General features: G+C 64.1%; 1 protein-coding gene across 1 annotated transcript; it reads left to right on the forward strand.

Moving 5' to 3' along the window:
• Nucleotides 1-882: 882 nt before the first annotated feature.
• On the forward strand, nucleotides 883-10,571 carry CNPPD1 (cyclin Pas1/PHO80 domain containing 1). The gene is made up of 8 exons (XM_065413706.1): nucleotides 883-951; nucleotides 2,545-2,647; nucleotides 3,791-3,872; nucleotides 5,531-5,651; nucleotides 5,744-5,872; nucleotides 7,298-7,359; nucleotides 7,975-8,092; nucleotides 9,876-10,571. Exons 1-8 carry the CDS (start codon nucleotides 883-885, stop codon nucleotides 10,569-10,571), a joined length of 1,380 nt encoding a protein of 459 aa, XP_065269778.1.
• The last annotated feature ends 3,746 nt before the right edge of the window (nucleotides 10,572-14,317 follow it).

Below are 14,317 nucleotides of genomic sequence, written 5' to 3' on the forward strand. Positions count from 1 at the left end.
AGGCCGGGATGCCGTTGTGACAAAACTCACAATGGGTGAGTTTGTCCCCAAAGGCGGCAGCTTGGAGAGGGAAATGCTGTTCCCCCGGGTTCCTGGACATCTCTCAATCACTGGGGTGACGCCCGCCCCGGGCCCAGAATGTGGCATTTAATCCCTTGGTCACTTCCCTGCACATGCCAAGGAGACAGTTTCTCATCACGTTTGTACCTACAAGCAAGAATGACCCCAGGGTCAGATTTGTCCTGGCAGATAAACGGGGGAGGATCTTAACCTCTCAAGTCCTCCAGCTGCTTATAAGCTGCCAGGAGGTAATAATGATCCCTCCTTTACCCATGTGTCCTGCCATTCAGAGGAGCTGGAAGCATTTCACACACATTAATCAGTCTGCGCAGTCCCTGAGTGGCGTGCTGCTGTCCCCAGCTTGCAGAGAGGGGAAACTGAGGCCCAGAGGGGGAAGTGACTCAGCCAAGGTCACAGCCCTGGGAGCTGGAGGTGCGAACAGAACCCAGGAGTCCTGGCTCCGAGCCCAGTGCTTGACCCGGCCCATCCTGCTTCTCACTCAGCTGCCCGGTGGGATGGGGGCTCGGCGCTGTACCTCGCGGGTCCCCCAGCTGGCTCCGCCCCATCAGACTCACGGCCACAAGCACTAAGTGACCCATCCCCGCGGTATCCGGGCGCTGGGTAAGGAGGCCGCAGAAGGGGCCAGAGCCTCGCTGGCTGGTGAATCACCGCCGGGAGCTTCCGGGCCGGGCTGCGCTGAGACACTCCCCCTGCCCCGGGAAGAGGAAGGGCGAGAGACCGACCCTACCCCCGCCCCGCCGCGGTACGGAGCGGGCACCCAGCACCAGCCGGGGCACCCAGCACCCACCCCCCGCCCGCGGGATGGATCTGGACGGGCTGCTGCTGGACGAGGAGGGGACCTTCTCCCTGAGCGGCTTCCAGGAGTTCACGGTCAGCGGAGCCCCCCGCCCGCTCCCCTCCCGGCCCGCTCGCCCCCCCCCCCGGCCCTGCCCCTCCCCGGGCCGCTCGCCCCCCCCCCCCCGGCCCTGCCCCTCCCCGCTCGTCCCCCCGGCCTTACCCCCCCGCCCCGGGCCGCCCCTCCCTGGGCCGCTCGCCCCCCCCCCGGCCCTGCCCCTCCCTTCCCCGCTCGCCCCCCCCCGCTTACCCCCCCGGGCCGCCCCTCCCTGGGCCGCTCGCCCCCCCCCCGGCCCTGCCCCTCCCGTCCCCGCTCGCCCCCCCCCCGCTTACCCCCCCGGGCCTGCCCCTCCCCGCTCGCCCCCCCCGGGCCGCTTGCCCCCCCCGCTTGCCCCTCCCGGCCCGCGCCCCTCCCCCCCGGCCCCCGTGGGCCTCGGGGCGGCGCTGGGCAGAGCCGCTGCGCGGGCCGCTCTCTCGGCTGCGGCACCTGCTGGAGGACGCGGCGCGGGCGCGGCCTGCACCCGCCGCTCGGTGCCCGCGGCCCAGCAGCGCCCAGCCCTGGTGGGAGCCGAGCCGGAGCCCGGGGGCCGGGGATGAGTGTGGGACCCCCCCACCCCGCCGCCCAAGGGTCCGTCCAGCCAGGGCCGGGCAATGAACAGAGCAGGGCAGTGCCCCGTGATCCCCCGTCCTCCAGCCCCAGCGTCCCGTCAGGGCCAGGGACACCCAGCGCAGGGGGTTGTGCCCCTGCCATTGCTGGACCGTCCTCCAGGAACGTCTCTGGTTCTGTCCTGGACCCAGATATACTTTTGTCCTTCACACCATCCCCCGGCAGTGAGTGCCACAGGCTGACCGGGCGCTGTGCGACAGCACTTCCTCGCGCTTGTTTTAAACCCACTTGGGTGCCCCCTGGTTCCTGTGTTAGGGGAGGGGTAAATAACACTTCCCAATTCACTCTCTCCACACCAGCCATCATCTTATAGACCTCTCCCATATCCCCCCAGTACGGTCAGGGACCCAGCCCCCTGCTGCAGGGATCCCTAAACCTCCAATTGCCTCCAATTGCCAGGGACTGGATGACAGGGGATGGATCAGTCGACAATTGCCGTGTATTGCTCATCCCCTCTGAAGCATTTGGCGCTGGCCACGGTCAGAGACAGGGCACTGGGCTGGAGGGACCATTGGTCAGACCCTGTGTGGATGTTCTTCTGTTCTTAGTCGTCTCTCTCCTAAAATGAACAGCCCCAGTCTTTTAAATCTCCCCTCATATGGAAGCTGTGCCATCCCCTAATCGCTTTTATTGCCCTTGGCTTCTTTGCACCTTTCCCACTTCTAACGTATCTTTTTGAGATGGGGCAGTATTCAAGGTGTGGCCGTATCATGGATTTCTATAGGGACATGATATTTTCTGGTTTCTGACCTAGCCCTTTCTGCCCATGTTACCCCCCCCTCCACCCCCATCAGTCCAGGTGCCCGTATGGCACCAGTCACCGTGGTATCTGAGTGCTCGGAGGAACACACGGTTCCCACTAACCCGGAGCCTGCCGTTGGCTTGAGGACCCGGCACATCTTTCTGGGACCAGGGCTTGGTGGTCTGTAGCTTTGTTCTCATCCTTCCCATCCTGTCTTCAGTTTCTGCCAGGGCACCAGCAGCTGAGCGAGAGGGTGCGGAAGCGCTTGTATTATGGCTGGGACAAAGACTGTAGCCTGGACAATCTCTCCAGCCCGGTGGCAGGTGAGTGGTGCCTGTCTCTGCGTGGCGAGGACCTGTGCTGAGCCAGGGATTGGAACTAGCCCACGGGCTGAATGAACTCACTCATCCGCTAAGGCCACGTCTACACGTGAACCGCTACAGCTGCTCGAGTGCAGCGCTCCAGTGCAGCTCTTCAGCGCAGATGGGAGGGGGTCTCCCAGCGCTGTGCTTAGCCCACCTCCCCGCGAGGCGGCGGCCAGGTCGACGGGAGAATTCTTCTGTCGTCCCAGCGCTGGCTGCGCCTGGGATTAGGTCAGCGTAGCAACGTCACCCAGAGGGTGGATTGTTCACACCCCTGAGCGACGGAGCTGGGTCGACCTCCCTTTTTAGCCTTTTTGCTGCCGGGGAAAGGCTCTGGCCCCCTTTCCCTGGTGCCGCCATGCATTGCCCCCCATGAATGCGTGCACGCCCGGGGTGTTTCTGCAGGAGCAGTGCCCAGCAGGTCTCCCTTCTCATTACGATTTATTAGCGGTGTTAGGGTAGAGCCTGGAGGTCAAGGCCCACTGTGCTGGGTGCTCTACAAACACAACGAGGAGACTGTCCCTGCCCTATAGCTTACTTCTGTGCTCATGCCCCCTGGAATACCCATAGCGATCCAGCGGGGGTGGCGTGGCACAACGCACCCCCCAAACTAAGGCTGGGTTGTGTTTGAGAACCAGGGTGTAAATTTCAGAGCTGTTTGGGCCTTTCCCCATGGGGTTCTAACGACTGGAGAGCCTGTCTCTGTCTGACTTTCTGCCAGCATCTCTGTAAACACCTGACTACTGAGCGGGGTAACAGATGCTGAACTTGGTGATTGATTTCTGGCTGCCTGGCATGAGACCCCCTCCCAGGGGCTGCTTTCCGAGGGCAGGTGCTCAGCCCTACCTGGCAGGTGTCTCGAGCCAGGCACCAAAAATTACTCTTGAAAATCTTGGGCTGAAACTCAAGGAGGGGAGGGCACCGTTCCCCGCTGAGCTCCCTGCCTCTGCGTGGAGGGGTGTTGCTCCCGGCTGGGCGCTGGCGTTGGTTGTGCATTGGGAGGGAATCGAGGGGGGTTGGGCGGGGGGGAGGGGTAGTATTGCTGAGGGGAGCGGGGGCATTATTGCTGGTGTTAATCCCTGTGCCGCTCTGCCTCTGTCCTAGACATCGCCGTCGAGTTGCTCCAGAAAGCAGCTCCCAGCCCCATCCGCAGGCTGCAGAAGAAATACGTTTGCCACGTGTCTCGGTAAGACGCGACCTCTCCTAGCCCATTGTCTGCAGCAGGCGGAGGCCTCTGGTCTGGCTCAACACTTCAGCGTGGCTACCAGCCACCTGGATGGGGAGCCTCTTGCCGGAGAGCATCCCCACCCCAGGCATCGCACCTGTGCTGTCGTACTGGATTTCGCTGGCCCTGTGCTGAGCTTCTCTGGGCCTTTTCCCTTGTCTGCCCCTCTGATGTTCTCCTGGGCCGCTTGTCCTGGGTCACTTTCTGACTCATGTGTGCAGCCAGTCCCTGAGCTATATGGCAGTGCACGCCGCGCCTGTCTGGTCTGTGTTTCAGCCTGGGGTAGCTCCCTGGGGCCTGGTGCTCTCAGGTTTCTGTAGTGCCAAAGGTGAGCAATGAGGCTTCTGGGTTTTACACCTTGGCAGGGCAGGGAGCCAGCCGGTACCACTGCCTGTGCAGCTCTGTCCGGGCCAGTTCCTGTCTCTGTGTGAGGGATTGAAGGATTTCCTGTCACAGGCAGAGCTCTACGCTGGTGGACCCAGAGCCCTGCGGCTGGGCCGCTCTCCCCTCTGTCCACTAGAGAAAGCCACGACCCTTGTGAACGCCTTAACGCTCAGGGCAGCTCCGCAGGCCTGTTAGCACCCAGCAAACGCTCTGCCTGAGGAGCCAGACGCAGCTTCGCCAGCAGGAGGATCCGAGCCACGTGGTGTGATCTGTCCATCTGCCGGGGGCAGTTATGGGGTGTCACGGAGTCCCCGAGCGAAGCTCTGGGACTGCTCCCCACAAAGCCAGGCAGGACTCTTGGGAGCCTCCTCTCCCTCGGAGCAGACTGTCTTCAGGGCAAGACGCTCACATGGCTTCACCTCCTGGGTCTGACCTTGGAGCATTCAGCATATGCCCCTCCATGCGCTTCCCACAGCGAGTCCGCCCAGGCGTGCACAGGGTCCTGCACCCCCACTTTGCAGTCAGACGTGACTCTTAGCCAGCCAGTAAAACAGAGGTTTATTAGATGACAGGAACACAGGCTAAAACAGAGCTTGTAGGTACAGACAACAGGATCCCCTTAGTTTGGTCCCCAGGGACACCACAGCCCCGGGCCGGGGGGGGGGAGGGTATGGGGAAGGGTCAGAGCCCTGTCTGGGCTCCCCTCCATTTCACCAGCCAGCTCCAAAACTCTAACTCCCTCCAGCATCTCTCACTCAGCCTCCCCCCAGCTCCTCCCTCAGCCTTTGTCCATTTCCCCGGCAGAGGTGTTACCTCGCCTCCAACCCCCTTCCTGGGTTCTCATGTTACATGCTCCCTGCTCCTGTATCCTCCCTCAAGGCCAGTCTCCCATCCCCAGTGCAGACCGCCCCAGCAAAACTCCCCTGCAACCTTCCCTGGCCAACACTCTCCACTCAGCATTTAAAGACCACATTAAGAACAGTCCCAGTTTGTCACAGGTGTGATTTGTCACAGGTGTGATCTGTCCATCTGCCGGGGGCAGTTATGGGCGTGCCCACGTGCACACAAACCCGCTGGCCTTGTTCTACCCAGCAGCAGGCAGCGGTGTGCCCTGCCCTGCCCTGCCCATTACGTGGCGGGATTGGGAGCAGCCAGGCTGCCTCGGCAGTGGTGGGACGCTGGGTGTGCCGGGCCGCACAGGAACCCTAAGTCCTCCTCTCGCCCCGCGCTCACAGGGAGGCCTGCATCTCGCCCTGCTCCATGATGCTGGCTCTGGTTTACATCGAGAGACTCCGGCACCGGAACCCCGAGTACCTGCAGCAGATCTCCTCCTCGGACCTCTTCCTGATCTCCATGGTGAGCCGGGCCCCGAGTGGGCTGGGGCTGGGGCTGGGGCGGGCTCTCCCCCGGGGGGCTGTGCTGACGGGCGCTGTGCTCCTGCCTTTCAGATGGTTGCCAGCAAGTACCTGTATGACGAAGGGGAGGAGGAGGAGGTGTTCAACGACGAATGGGGCGCAGCCGGCAAGGTGGGGGTGCAGACCGTTAACACGCTGGAGATGAACTTCCTGAGCGCCATTGTAAGTAGTGCTGATGTAATCGCTGTAGTGCCTGTGTCCCAAGCCCAACCGGGGGGCCCCTTTATGACAGACCCCCCCCACCCTCGAGTGAGATCAGGGCCCCGTTGCACCGGGCGCTGCACAGACCCAGAGTGAGAGACAGGCCCTGCCTATGGCGCGCTGTTGACTAGACCGGTCCGGACGTGCTCGCTCGGCGCATGTCTGTGTCCGGGGAGAGGCGCTGGGCAGAGGAGAAATGGCACGTCAGGGTGCCGGGGTAGCTCGTAGTGCTGAGGGTGACCCGGCTAACTAGCAGAGGGCTCTCCCGGGTCTGCTGGAGCTGGGCAGGGGTGGGCCTTGCGCTTGGGGTGTCCGTTAGGCTTCCAGGAGGCGTCTGGCCTGGGCAGCCGTGCCAGGGCCTGCTGAGGTGCTGCACTCAGTGGGGCGCTGGGGGGAAATCAGAGGCTGCATGGAATGGGATCAGCTGACGGAGGGGGAGAGGGCTTCCTGCCTGGGAGCAGCTGGCCCCTTTCCCAGGGTGCTGCGGGATTGCTGCCCCCGTGATCCCTGTCCCCATGAGCTTGTCCTGCCTCTGGCCCAGTAAGATCAGACATGGAGGAATGTGTCTGCTGCGGGCCCCACCCTGCCGTGGGCCGCTCCATCCCCAGTCAGCCTGGGCTGGGAACAGCCTGCTCCCTGCGCGCACAAACTATACCCCCTAGTTCTGCTGCCCCTGATTGTTGCCCGACCCCCACTCCCGGCCAGGAGCCCCCTGAGGCTGTCGGCAGTGCAGTTTGCACAGCTGGCCGGCAGGGGGCGCTTCCCTCCCGCCCACCCGAGAGCGCAGGTTCGAGCATCTCAAAGAGTGTCATGGGCAGCAGGGGGTGCTAACCCGAGGCTGGTTGCGGGGTCGGGGGCTGGCGTGCAGAAGGGGAGATTGGCCTGGGGCGCCGGCTGGCACAGCACATGCCCCTGTGGGAGGGGCCACCAGGGGCTGGTGCAGAGTTATTCCATTGTGGGAACGTAGCATTTGGCCTTGGCTCTGTCCAGCCTGGGATCTGCCTCCCCCGTGAAGTCCCCCCCCCCTTTGGCTCCTGGCCATTGTGCATGAGGCTGCGGCCCTGCTGGACTCTCAGGGCCAGCCGTGTCTGCGGAGGGCCAGCGAGAGAGTTCCTTTGGGGGCAGCACGAAGGGGACTCCTACTTGCAGGCGGTGATTGTCCAGGATCCCGTCAGAGCAGCGATCACACGCCACGAGGGGGCTAGGGGAGGGGGCAGGCTGAAAAGCCCCCGGCCAGACTGGGAAATGGGCCAAATGGAGCTGGAATTCATCATCAGATGGCCACCCAGCCTCTCTTAACCCTGCTCAGTCCATGCTGGGGGGCGCCTGGCCTGCCTAGGCTGTTACCGGGCACCTCCCGCCTGACCGTTCGTTCCCTTCCTGCAGGACTGGAGCCTCTACGCTGACCCCAAGGAGCTGTTTGAGGTGCTGAGCTGGCTAGAAGGATGGTAGGTTTGGGGGCACCAGGGTGGGGGGGTGTTCATGGCAGGGGTCTGGCTCCGAGGCAGATATGGCACCTCTGCCCTGCCATGCACGGATCCGCTGGGGTACGTGTCGGCCAGCCCCTGCCCTGGGCTCCTCGGTTCCCCCGGCTGCATTCTGCATTCCCACCGGCCGGAGCCGTCCCAGGAGCAGGCTGTCGGCTTGCCCAGGGAGCTCTAGGCTGGACTGGGGCAAGGCCCGCGCTAGTCACAGCTTGTCCGAGCTGGCCTCGATCACCCGGCAGCGGAATCCCTTTGGTGTGGGGGGGGTCTGCACCCTCTTCCCCTGGTGGGGCTTTGAGGGGAGTCAACATGCCAGGCCCCAGGGCAGAGAGGGGGAAGGCAGCTCCTCCTTGGCCTGGGCTCGCCTGAGCAGAGCCGCACATGGCACCGGTGCACTTTGGCCGCCAGGGACCTGGGGCTCATGAGTGGCACCCGTAACCTGCGGGCAGAGGCACAGAGACTCTGCCAGGAGCTGCGATGCAGGCGGCCGCCCATTCACCAATGGCAGCTGCAGGCACAGCCAGGGCGGGAGAGGGTCTGTGCCCAGAGCACACATCTAACTGCCTTCCTTCCTCTCAGCGTGGCAAAGAGACAGGGCACCCAGCGTGGCTGGTTCACCTACACGGACCTGTGCGTCCTGCTGGAGCAGTCCCTCTGGCAGCATGCCCTGGGCCAGTTCTACCAGCAGGTGGCGAAGGTAAGAGCTGGCCAAGCCCCGAGGGCAGAGGAAGCGTTCCCCTAAGGGGGCACCACTAGAGGGGGAGAACCAGGAGGCAGGGCCGTCCCTAGGCATACGCAGAATACGCAGCTGCATAGGGCACCATGAATTTTGGGGCCCCAAATTGCCCCAAATTTCATGGTGCCCTAGGCAGCTGTGTGCTGCATACGCGACAGCACCAGCTCCAGCGACCAGCCCTATCCCCCGGGCGGCTCCCCGTGGGCTGCACCCACTGCAAGGGGCAGGGCCGTACCTAGGGGGTGTGGGGCCACGGACAACTCCCTCCGCCCCACCTCTTACCCTTTGCCCCTGCTCTGCCCCCAGCCCGCCCCCATTCCACCTCTTCTCCCAGTGACCCCGCACTCACCGGCAGTGGTGGGAAGCGAAGCACCCCGGCCCCAGCCTGCTCCACTCCGCCAGCTCCCAGCCGCAGCGCTCCGCTTCCCGCCGCCGGTGAGTGCGGGGAAAGATCGCCCCCTGTACTCCCCAGCGGCAGGAAGCGGAGAGACGCGGCCCCGGCCCCAGCTGTGTCGCTCAGGGGGGTGGGGGTTGGGGAAAGGACGCCCCCCGCACTCACCACCAGCAGGAAGCAGAGCACCGCGGCTGGGAGCTGGCGGAGTAGAACGGGCTGGGGCCGGGCTGCTCCACTTCCTGCCATTGCCAGTAAGTGCGGGGGGGGGGCTTTTCCCCAAGCCCCCTCCCCCGAGCGACGCGGCTGGGGCCGGGGCGAGGGAAACGGAGCGGGCTGCTCCCAGCCCCCCGCTAATCCACCAGGCCACTCTGGGCCTGTGGGGCCCCCCAAAGTGGCCCCCCACAGCTCCTGCCTCCCAGGCCCCGTAGGCCTTGAACGCAGCCCAGACCCTGGGGGGAGGAGCAGGTTCCCCCACACCCCCCGCGGAGGCCTGGGGCCCCACATGGCTAGTGGCGGCCCTGCCAGGAGGTCATGGGCCAGAACCAGGAGCTGGCTATGGAGGATGTCCATGAGTGTGCTGCCCCCTGCTGGAGGGAATGAGAGCTGCTGTCTATCAGACAGGTTTTGGGCAGAACATTTTCCATGGAAGATTCCAGTTTTTGTTGTTGAGAAACCAAACTCCTGAAAACGGAAGCGTTTTACCTTGGAAGTCCTGCCGCAAAGCCTCTTGGGAGATGTGCCTCAGTTGCCTCTTCTGCTTGCTGGACTTCATTTCCCATGATGCACCACAGCATCCACTCTTGGGGGGAGGTGGTGCATCATGGGAAATGTAGTCCAAGGGCGGAGCCCGACTGATTGAGAGTATGTCTCACAAGGCACAGCGAAAGCATTTCTGGGAGGAAACATGAGGCTTTTTGCCGAATTTTTTGACAAAAAGAGAAGCTGTTCCTGGGCAAACTTCGATGAAAGTGACTATTGTTCCCTCTTTGTCGACCCTCCCCCCATTTTTGGACCAGGGCTGAGTGGTTTGTGCATTGCTGCCCCTGGCAGGACAGTGGGTGGTCAGCGTGGGTCACTCCTGCTGCCAGGTGGGTGGCAATCTGTGTCACCCGCCCTCCCCCCCACCAGCTGCTGGGGTGGAGGGCTGCAGCGGAGAGCCCTGGTTCCAGCCCTGACGTCCTCTACATGGCGTTAGCCAGCATCTGGTGGGGCCGGTTTTGCTCTGCCAAGGGGTACTGGACTCACAGCTGGCCTGCCCCCTGCGAGGGGCACTGGGGTAACTGTCTGTGTGCCCCCCCGGGCACTGGCGGGCATACGGGCACTGGGTGACCAGTCTCTCTCTCCCCACAGCTGGCCTGCTTGCTGGGCGTGATGTACTTGACCGGCATTGCTGCCGTCTTCGCCTCTGTCGTTGTGGTGCACCAGGTCGTGTGTGTGAGGAGCGCCGGCCCCGCTGCCCTCCGGCCTCTGCTGTTCCCCATGGATGGTGGGCGCCCGCTGGGCTCTGGGGCACCCCTCGCCCCCTGTGTCACTCAGCTGCCAGATCCTGGGCTGGGGCTCCCTGGCCCCCCTTCCCCCTCCTGCTCCGAGAGCAGCTCCTGTTGCCTGGTGGAGAACGAGACGGTGGAGGAGCAGCGCCGCCCTGGTGGTGGGGTGAGGGCGACGGCACTGTACCTGTGGGGCAGCGTGCTGACGGCGCTGTCCTACACGGAGGCCCCAGGCTCTGCCATCCAGACTAGTCCCCGACAAGAGCCCCCCCTCTGCCCAAACTGCCTGAAACTCCGCAGCGGGCGCAGCACCTGTGAGAGATCCAACCGCACGAGCCCCAGCAGCCCCTTCACCCAGCCTGCCCCCTTTGGACTCGGCCGGGGCCCCGCTCGCCCGGCGCTCTGCTGCAGTGGCTGCTCGCCCGGCCCCAGCTGGGGCTGGCATCCGTCCGCAGCCCTCGGCCCCCAGGACTGGCCCGACCCCCTGGCGCTGAAGCAGTGCTCCTTGGAGGCAGCCATGGATCTGGGCAGAATCAAGAGCTTCATCTTCCCCAGCTAGGGCTGTGCAGTGACCCCATGGCCCAGCTCGGCCCCTAGGGAGGCCCTGCCCTGTGGGGCTGGGAGGGCCAGGCCCCCGTGTTAGTTCCAAGCCAGCGTTTGTACCCCGTGGGTCGGGCTTCTCTTTGTCAGACCCTTCAGGCTTTACTGGGCAGGGTCTGGCTGAGTGCGGGGGTGGTGGGGCTGCCTGGGGGTGGTGGGGCTGCCTGGGGCTGGCACGGGGGCTTGGCGGCTGTGGGGTGCAGCGGCTCTGCTGGGGGATTAGGGTGCCCCAAAGCAGCGGTGCCAGTCTGGGGAGGGCACTGCTCACCCGTGCCCCATTGGTGCCTCCCAGTGAAGCTGGGATCTCGACCCCCTGCTGCATTGGGCAGCGTGGAGGGTGGGGGGAGCAGGGGTGGCACATGAGGCTCTGGGCCCTTGGGCTGCACGGTGGAGGGGCCGTGTGGGGGGGAGGGGCGGCTGGGGCACTCTCTGACGGGCTGTAAGCTCCAGAGGGGAGTTAGGGGCCTGACGGCCTGGAGTGGATCTGCTGGGCATGGGGAGAAGGGGCTGGTTCTGCTGCCCAGCCTCACCCGCCGTGCCAGCTCTCGCCCCGCCCAGCACCAGCTCTTTTTACGCTGGATTTTAAATCCGTTTTTCACTCTTTTGTAGATGAAAATCTCTTCCAATAAAGGTAGCTCTGGCCGTGCGCCCATCTCGCCCTTTCTCCCACCGCCTCTTGCCCCAGCGGGTCCCAGGCCAGGGGCTCTTCCCCCACCACTGAAATGCAGCCACCTCTGGGCCGGGGCACGGCAGCTGGTTCACAGCCCCCCAGCAATGCAGTGCGGTGTGTAAGGAGGAACCTGCTGAAGGGGGAGGGGAGGAATTGCCCCAGCTGGACTGGGCCCAGGCCCAACATCTCTGCCATGCAGAAGGCAGCAACACTGCTCCGCTTCCTGCCCTGGCCCCGGCCCCCTAGAGACCTGGAACATGATTGCTCCTTATCTCCATGGCCTGGCTGAAGGCTCACCCCAGCCCCCATTCTAGTTCTGCGCCCACCCGCCTGCGACAGAAACGCCCCCCCACCCAACCATGCTTCACCCCTGCCCCGGCTTCCCCAGGGGAGAGCAGGAGAAAACAGCCGTGACCCATGAGAGTCACATCACCTACTGCCCCGTGGAGGGGCTGTCCCCACCCTGGCAGAGCCTGCCAGCCCCCCTCCTTCCTCCAGGTGTGGGTCAGCAGGGCAGAGCGAGCTGGGTGCGGTGCTTCTGGCCCCTGGGGAGGGATTGGCCCTGTTACATGTCTCTCGTGCAGGGCGGAGAATATTGGTGCTTAACTGCTAGTAACAGTGAGCCTAAGGGAGAGCCCCCGCCTGCAGCAGAGTGCCCCCTGTGTTCCTTCCTGCTGTGCTGGGCCAGCACTGACTGAGAGAGCGCCCTGTAGCATCCCCCCCCCCATTCCCTGGCAGCAGCACACTGCGATCACTGACTGGAGCCCCCACAGCACAGCACCACCTAGAGAGTCCCCCAGCCGTTCCCTGCAGTACGGGGCTTCTGGCATCACTGCACCGTGATCACTGACTCGCAGGGCGCCCCCTAGTACCTCCAATGAGCCCACCTCCCGCTCCCTGGAGTCCCACGTCCCCAGCAGCAGCGTACTGCGATCGCTGACTCGGAGAGCGCCCCCTCCTGAATCCCCAGCGGTACTTTCTGGAGTCACTGGGAGGCCCCAGGGGGTCTCCCATCCAAGCACAGTCCCTGCTGCCCCCTGCTTAACATGAGCGGTCAGGACAGGTCCCAGCGGTCAGGACTCCCATGGCCTGGTCCCCTCTCACCAGCCCAGGAGACTGCCCCCCCCCCCCGGCGGGGGTACCCAGTAGCCTGGCCCGGTTTGCGCTGGTTCGGCTAGCAGTGCTGGGATGGCCGGTGTGGTGGCAGGGGGCGGGGAGAGGAGCTGCTGGTTGCTCCCTGAGGAATGTGGGGAATGCCTGGCTCCCCTTTGCCCTTTGCTCCCTTCACAGCCTCCAGTTAATAAGTGAACTCTGGGACCGAGCAGGGGCTGGGTCTGCAGCGCCCACACAAGGAAATCGCCAGCCCCTGGCACTGTGCCCGCCCCGGGCTGGGCACAAGACGAGGCTGTTGCGAAGGGGAGGGCGGGACCGGTGAAACACAGGGGGCTGGTTTAATCTCAGTGGAATAAATAGGCCCAAAGAGACACTGGTGTTACCGTGACCCAGGCACTGTCCAACATTAACCTGCGTTAGCCACATTGGGGCTTGCTAGCCAGGACCTGAGCCGGGCTAGCACCCGGCAGACAAAGCTGCCAGTCTTGCGAGCCCCGCACTGAGGATACGGAAAAGGAGGCAAAGCCGTTCAAGCCTTTGGAATAGGTGGGAGTGAATGAGGCTCTCCTGGGAACAGCAGCCCTGTCCCCTTTCCCTGGAGCTGGGGAGAGAAAGCCCGTGTCTGACAGTCTGTTAGATGGGTGGAAAGATGGTGAGAACAACAAGGAATCCAGTGCAATGGAAGAAGTGGGTTTTTTACCCACGAAAGCTTGTGCCCAAATAAACTTATTATTCTTTGAGGTGCCACCGGACTCCTTGTTGTTTTTGTGGGTGCAGACTAACACGGCTGCCCCCTGATCCTGGGGGGAGAAGTTAGCTGAGATGGGGGCGGGGGCTGTTGGTGCTGTTTACCTGTTCCTCAAGGACAAACCAAGCCGCACGCGCGCCCGAGGGGAGACGCAGCGTCAGTCTCGTGCAGACATTCATTTGCAATGTCACTGCGGGCAAACCCCAGGCCTGGTGCTCGGCAGATTCATAGCAGCATCGGGCTGTTTAGGGCCTGGCTTTCTGGTGCTCCCTTGGTCCCAGGCTCCGGCAGCTGCAAGAGATGCTGTCTTGGCCGGCTGAGCCAGGCTCTTGTTCGACAGAAGGCGAAAGGAGAGAGAGAAGAAGGAGAATCATAAGGGAGGGAAGAAAAAGGGCCCCTGGGAGTTTGGGGGCGTGTTTGGGATTCAGCCAAGGCCAGTGGAAGTGGCGGTGTCATGTGGGTCCCTCTTGGCCCAGTCTGCTCCAACACCTCTCGGGATCCAGACAGCAGAGGCCCAAGGATGTCTCGGTGGCTCCTGGGGGGTAGCCAGGCTGGGCATTTGCGTCTGGCCAGCTTTTCTCCCAAAGTCTCTTCTTGTGAGGACCCCAAAAGGCTGCGCTGGGCGGCCTGGCCCGGCCCCTCCTTAGCTGGGCTGCTGCTGAGGGCACCCCGGGCTGTGGGCGGGGAGCACCAAGGCCTGGCGGCTGGGCTCTGCCACTGCCTGGGGGGGCGTTTGGCTCCAGGCGGCTGGGAGGGTCCTCAGCCAAGGGGGGCAGAGAGCTGTTAGGAGCAGCCGTCTGCAGCGGTGCCCGTCCCCCAGCCTGGCACAGGGATGGGTGATTCCTTCTGCCGGCCGCGCCCAGCATCTCCCCTGCACGGGCGCTGGGGGAGCGGGTGCGGATCGGACCAAAGGCTGGGGCTCGTGCGCCCTGGGTGTGGTCCCACGGCACTGCCTAGAGGTCACAGCACCGAGTCTGGGAGAGGGGGGAAGGGGGCAGTGAGCGGTTCCTTGCAAGGCCGGGTTAATGGCTAACCGGCCGGGGGCTCGGGCAAAGGTCACCTCCACTCAGCCTGAACTCCCAGCCCTGCTCTGGCCCCCGCGGGGGCAAGTGGCCCTCCCCCGGCTGCCATGCCCTGGGCCAGATGGAAGCAGGGAGCATAGGGAAGGGGCAGC

The sequence above is a fragment of the Emys orbicularis genome, chromosome 11 (genome assembly GCF_028017835.1).
Source record: "Emys orbicularis isolate rEmyOrb1 chromosome 11, rEmyOrb1.hap1, whole genome shotgun sequence".
Classification (NCBI taxonomy): Eukaryota; Metazoa; Chordata; order Testudines; family Emydidae; genus Emys; species Emys orbicularis.

Bases quoted from the DNA above. Each gene is read 5' to 3' on its own strand.
- CNPPD1 (XM_065413706.1), top strand. From the start codon at position 883: ATGGATCTGGACGGGCTGCTGCTGGACGAGGAGGGGACCTTCTCCCTG. The intron at 952-2,544 runs GTCAGCGGAGCC...TCCTGTCTTCAG, and splicing joins GCGGCTTCCAGGAGTTCACG to TTTCTGCCAGGGCACCAGCA. The intron at 5,873-7,297 runs GTAAGTAGTGCT...CCCTTCCTGCAG, and splicing joins TGAACTTCCTGAGCGCCATT to GACTGGAGCCTCTACGCTGA.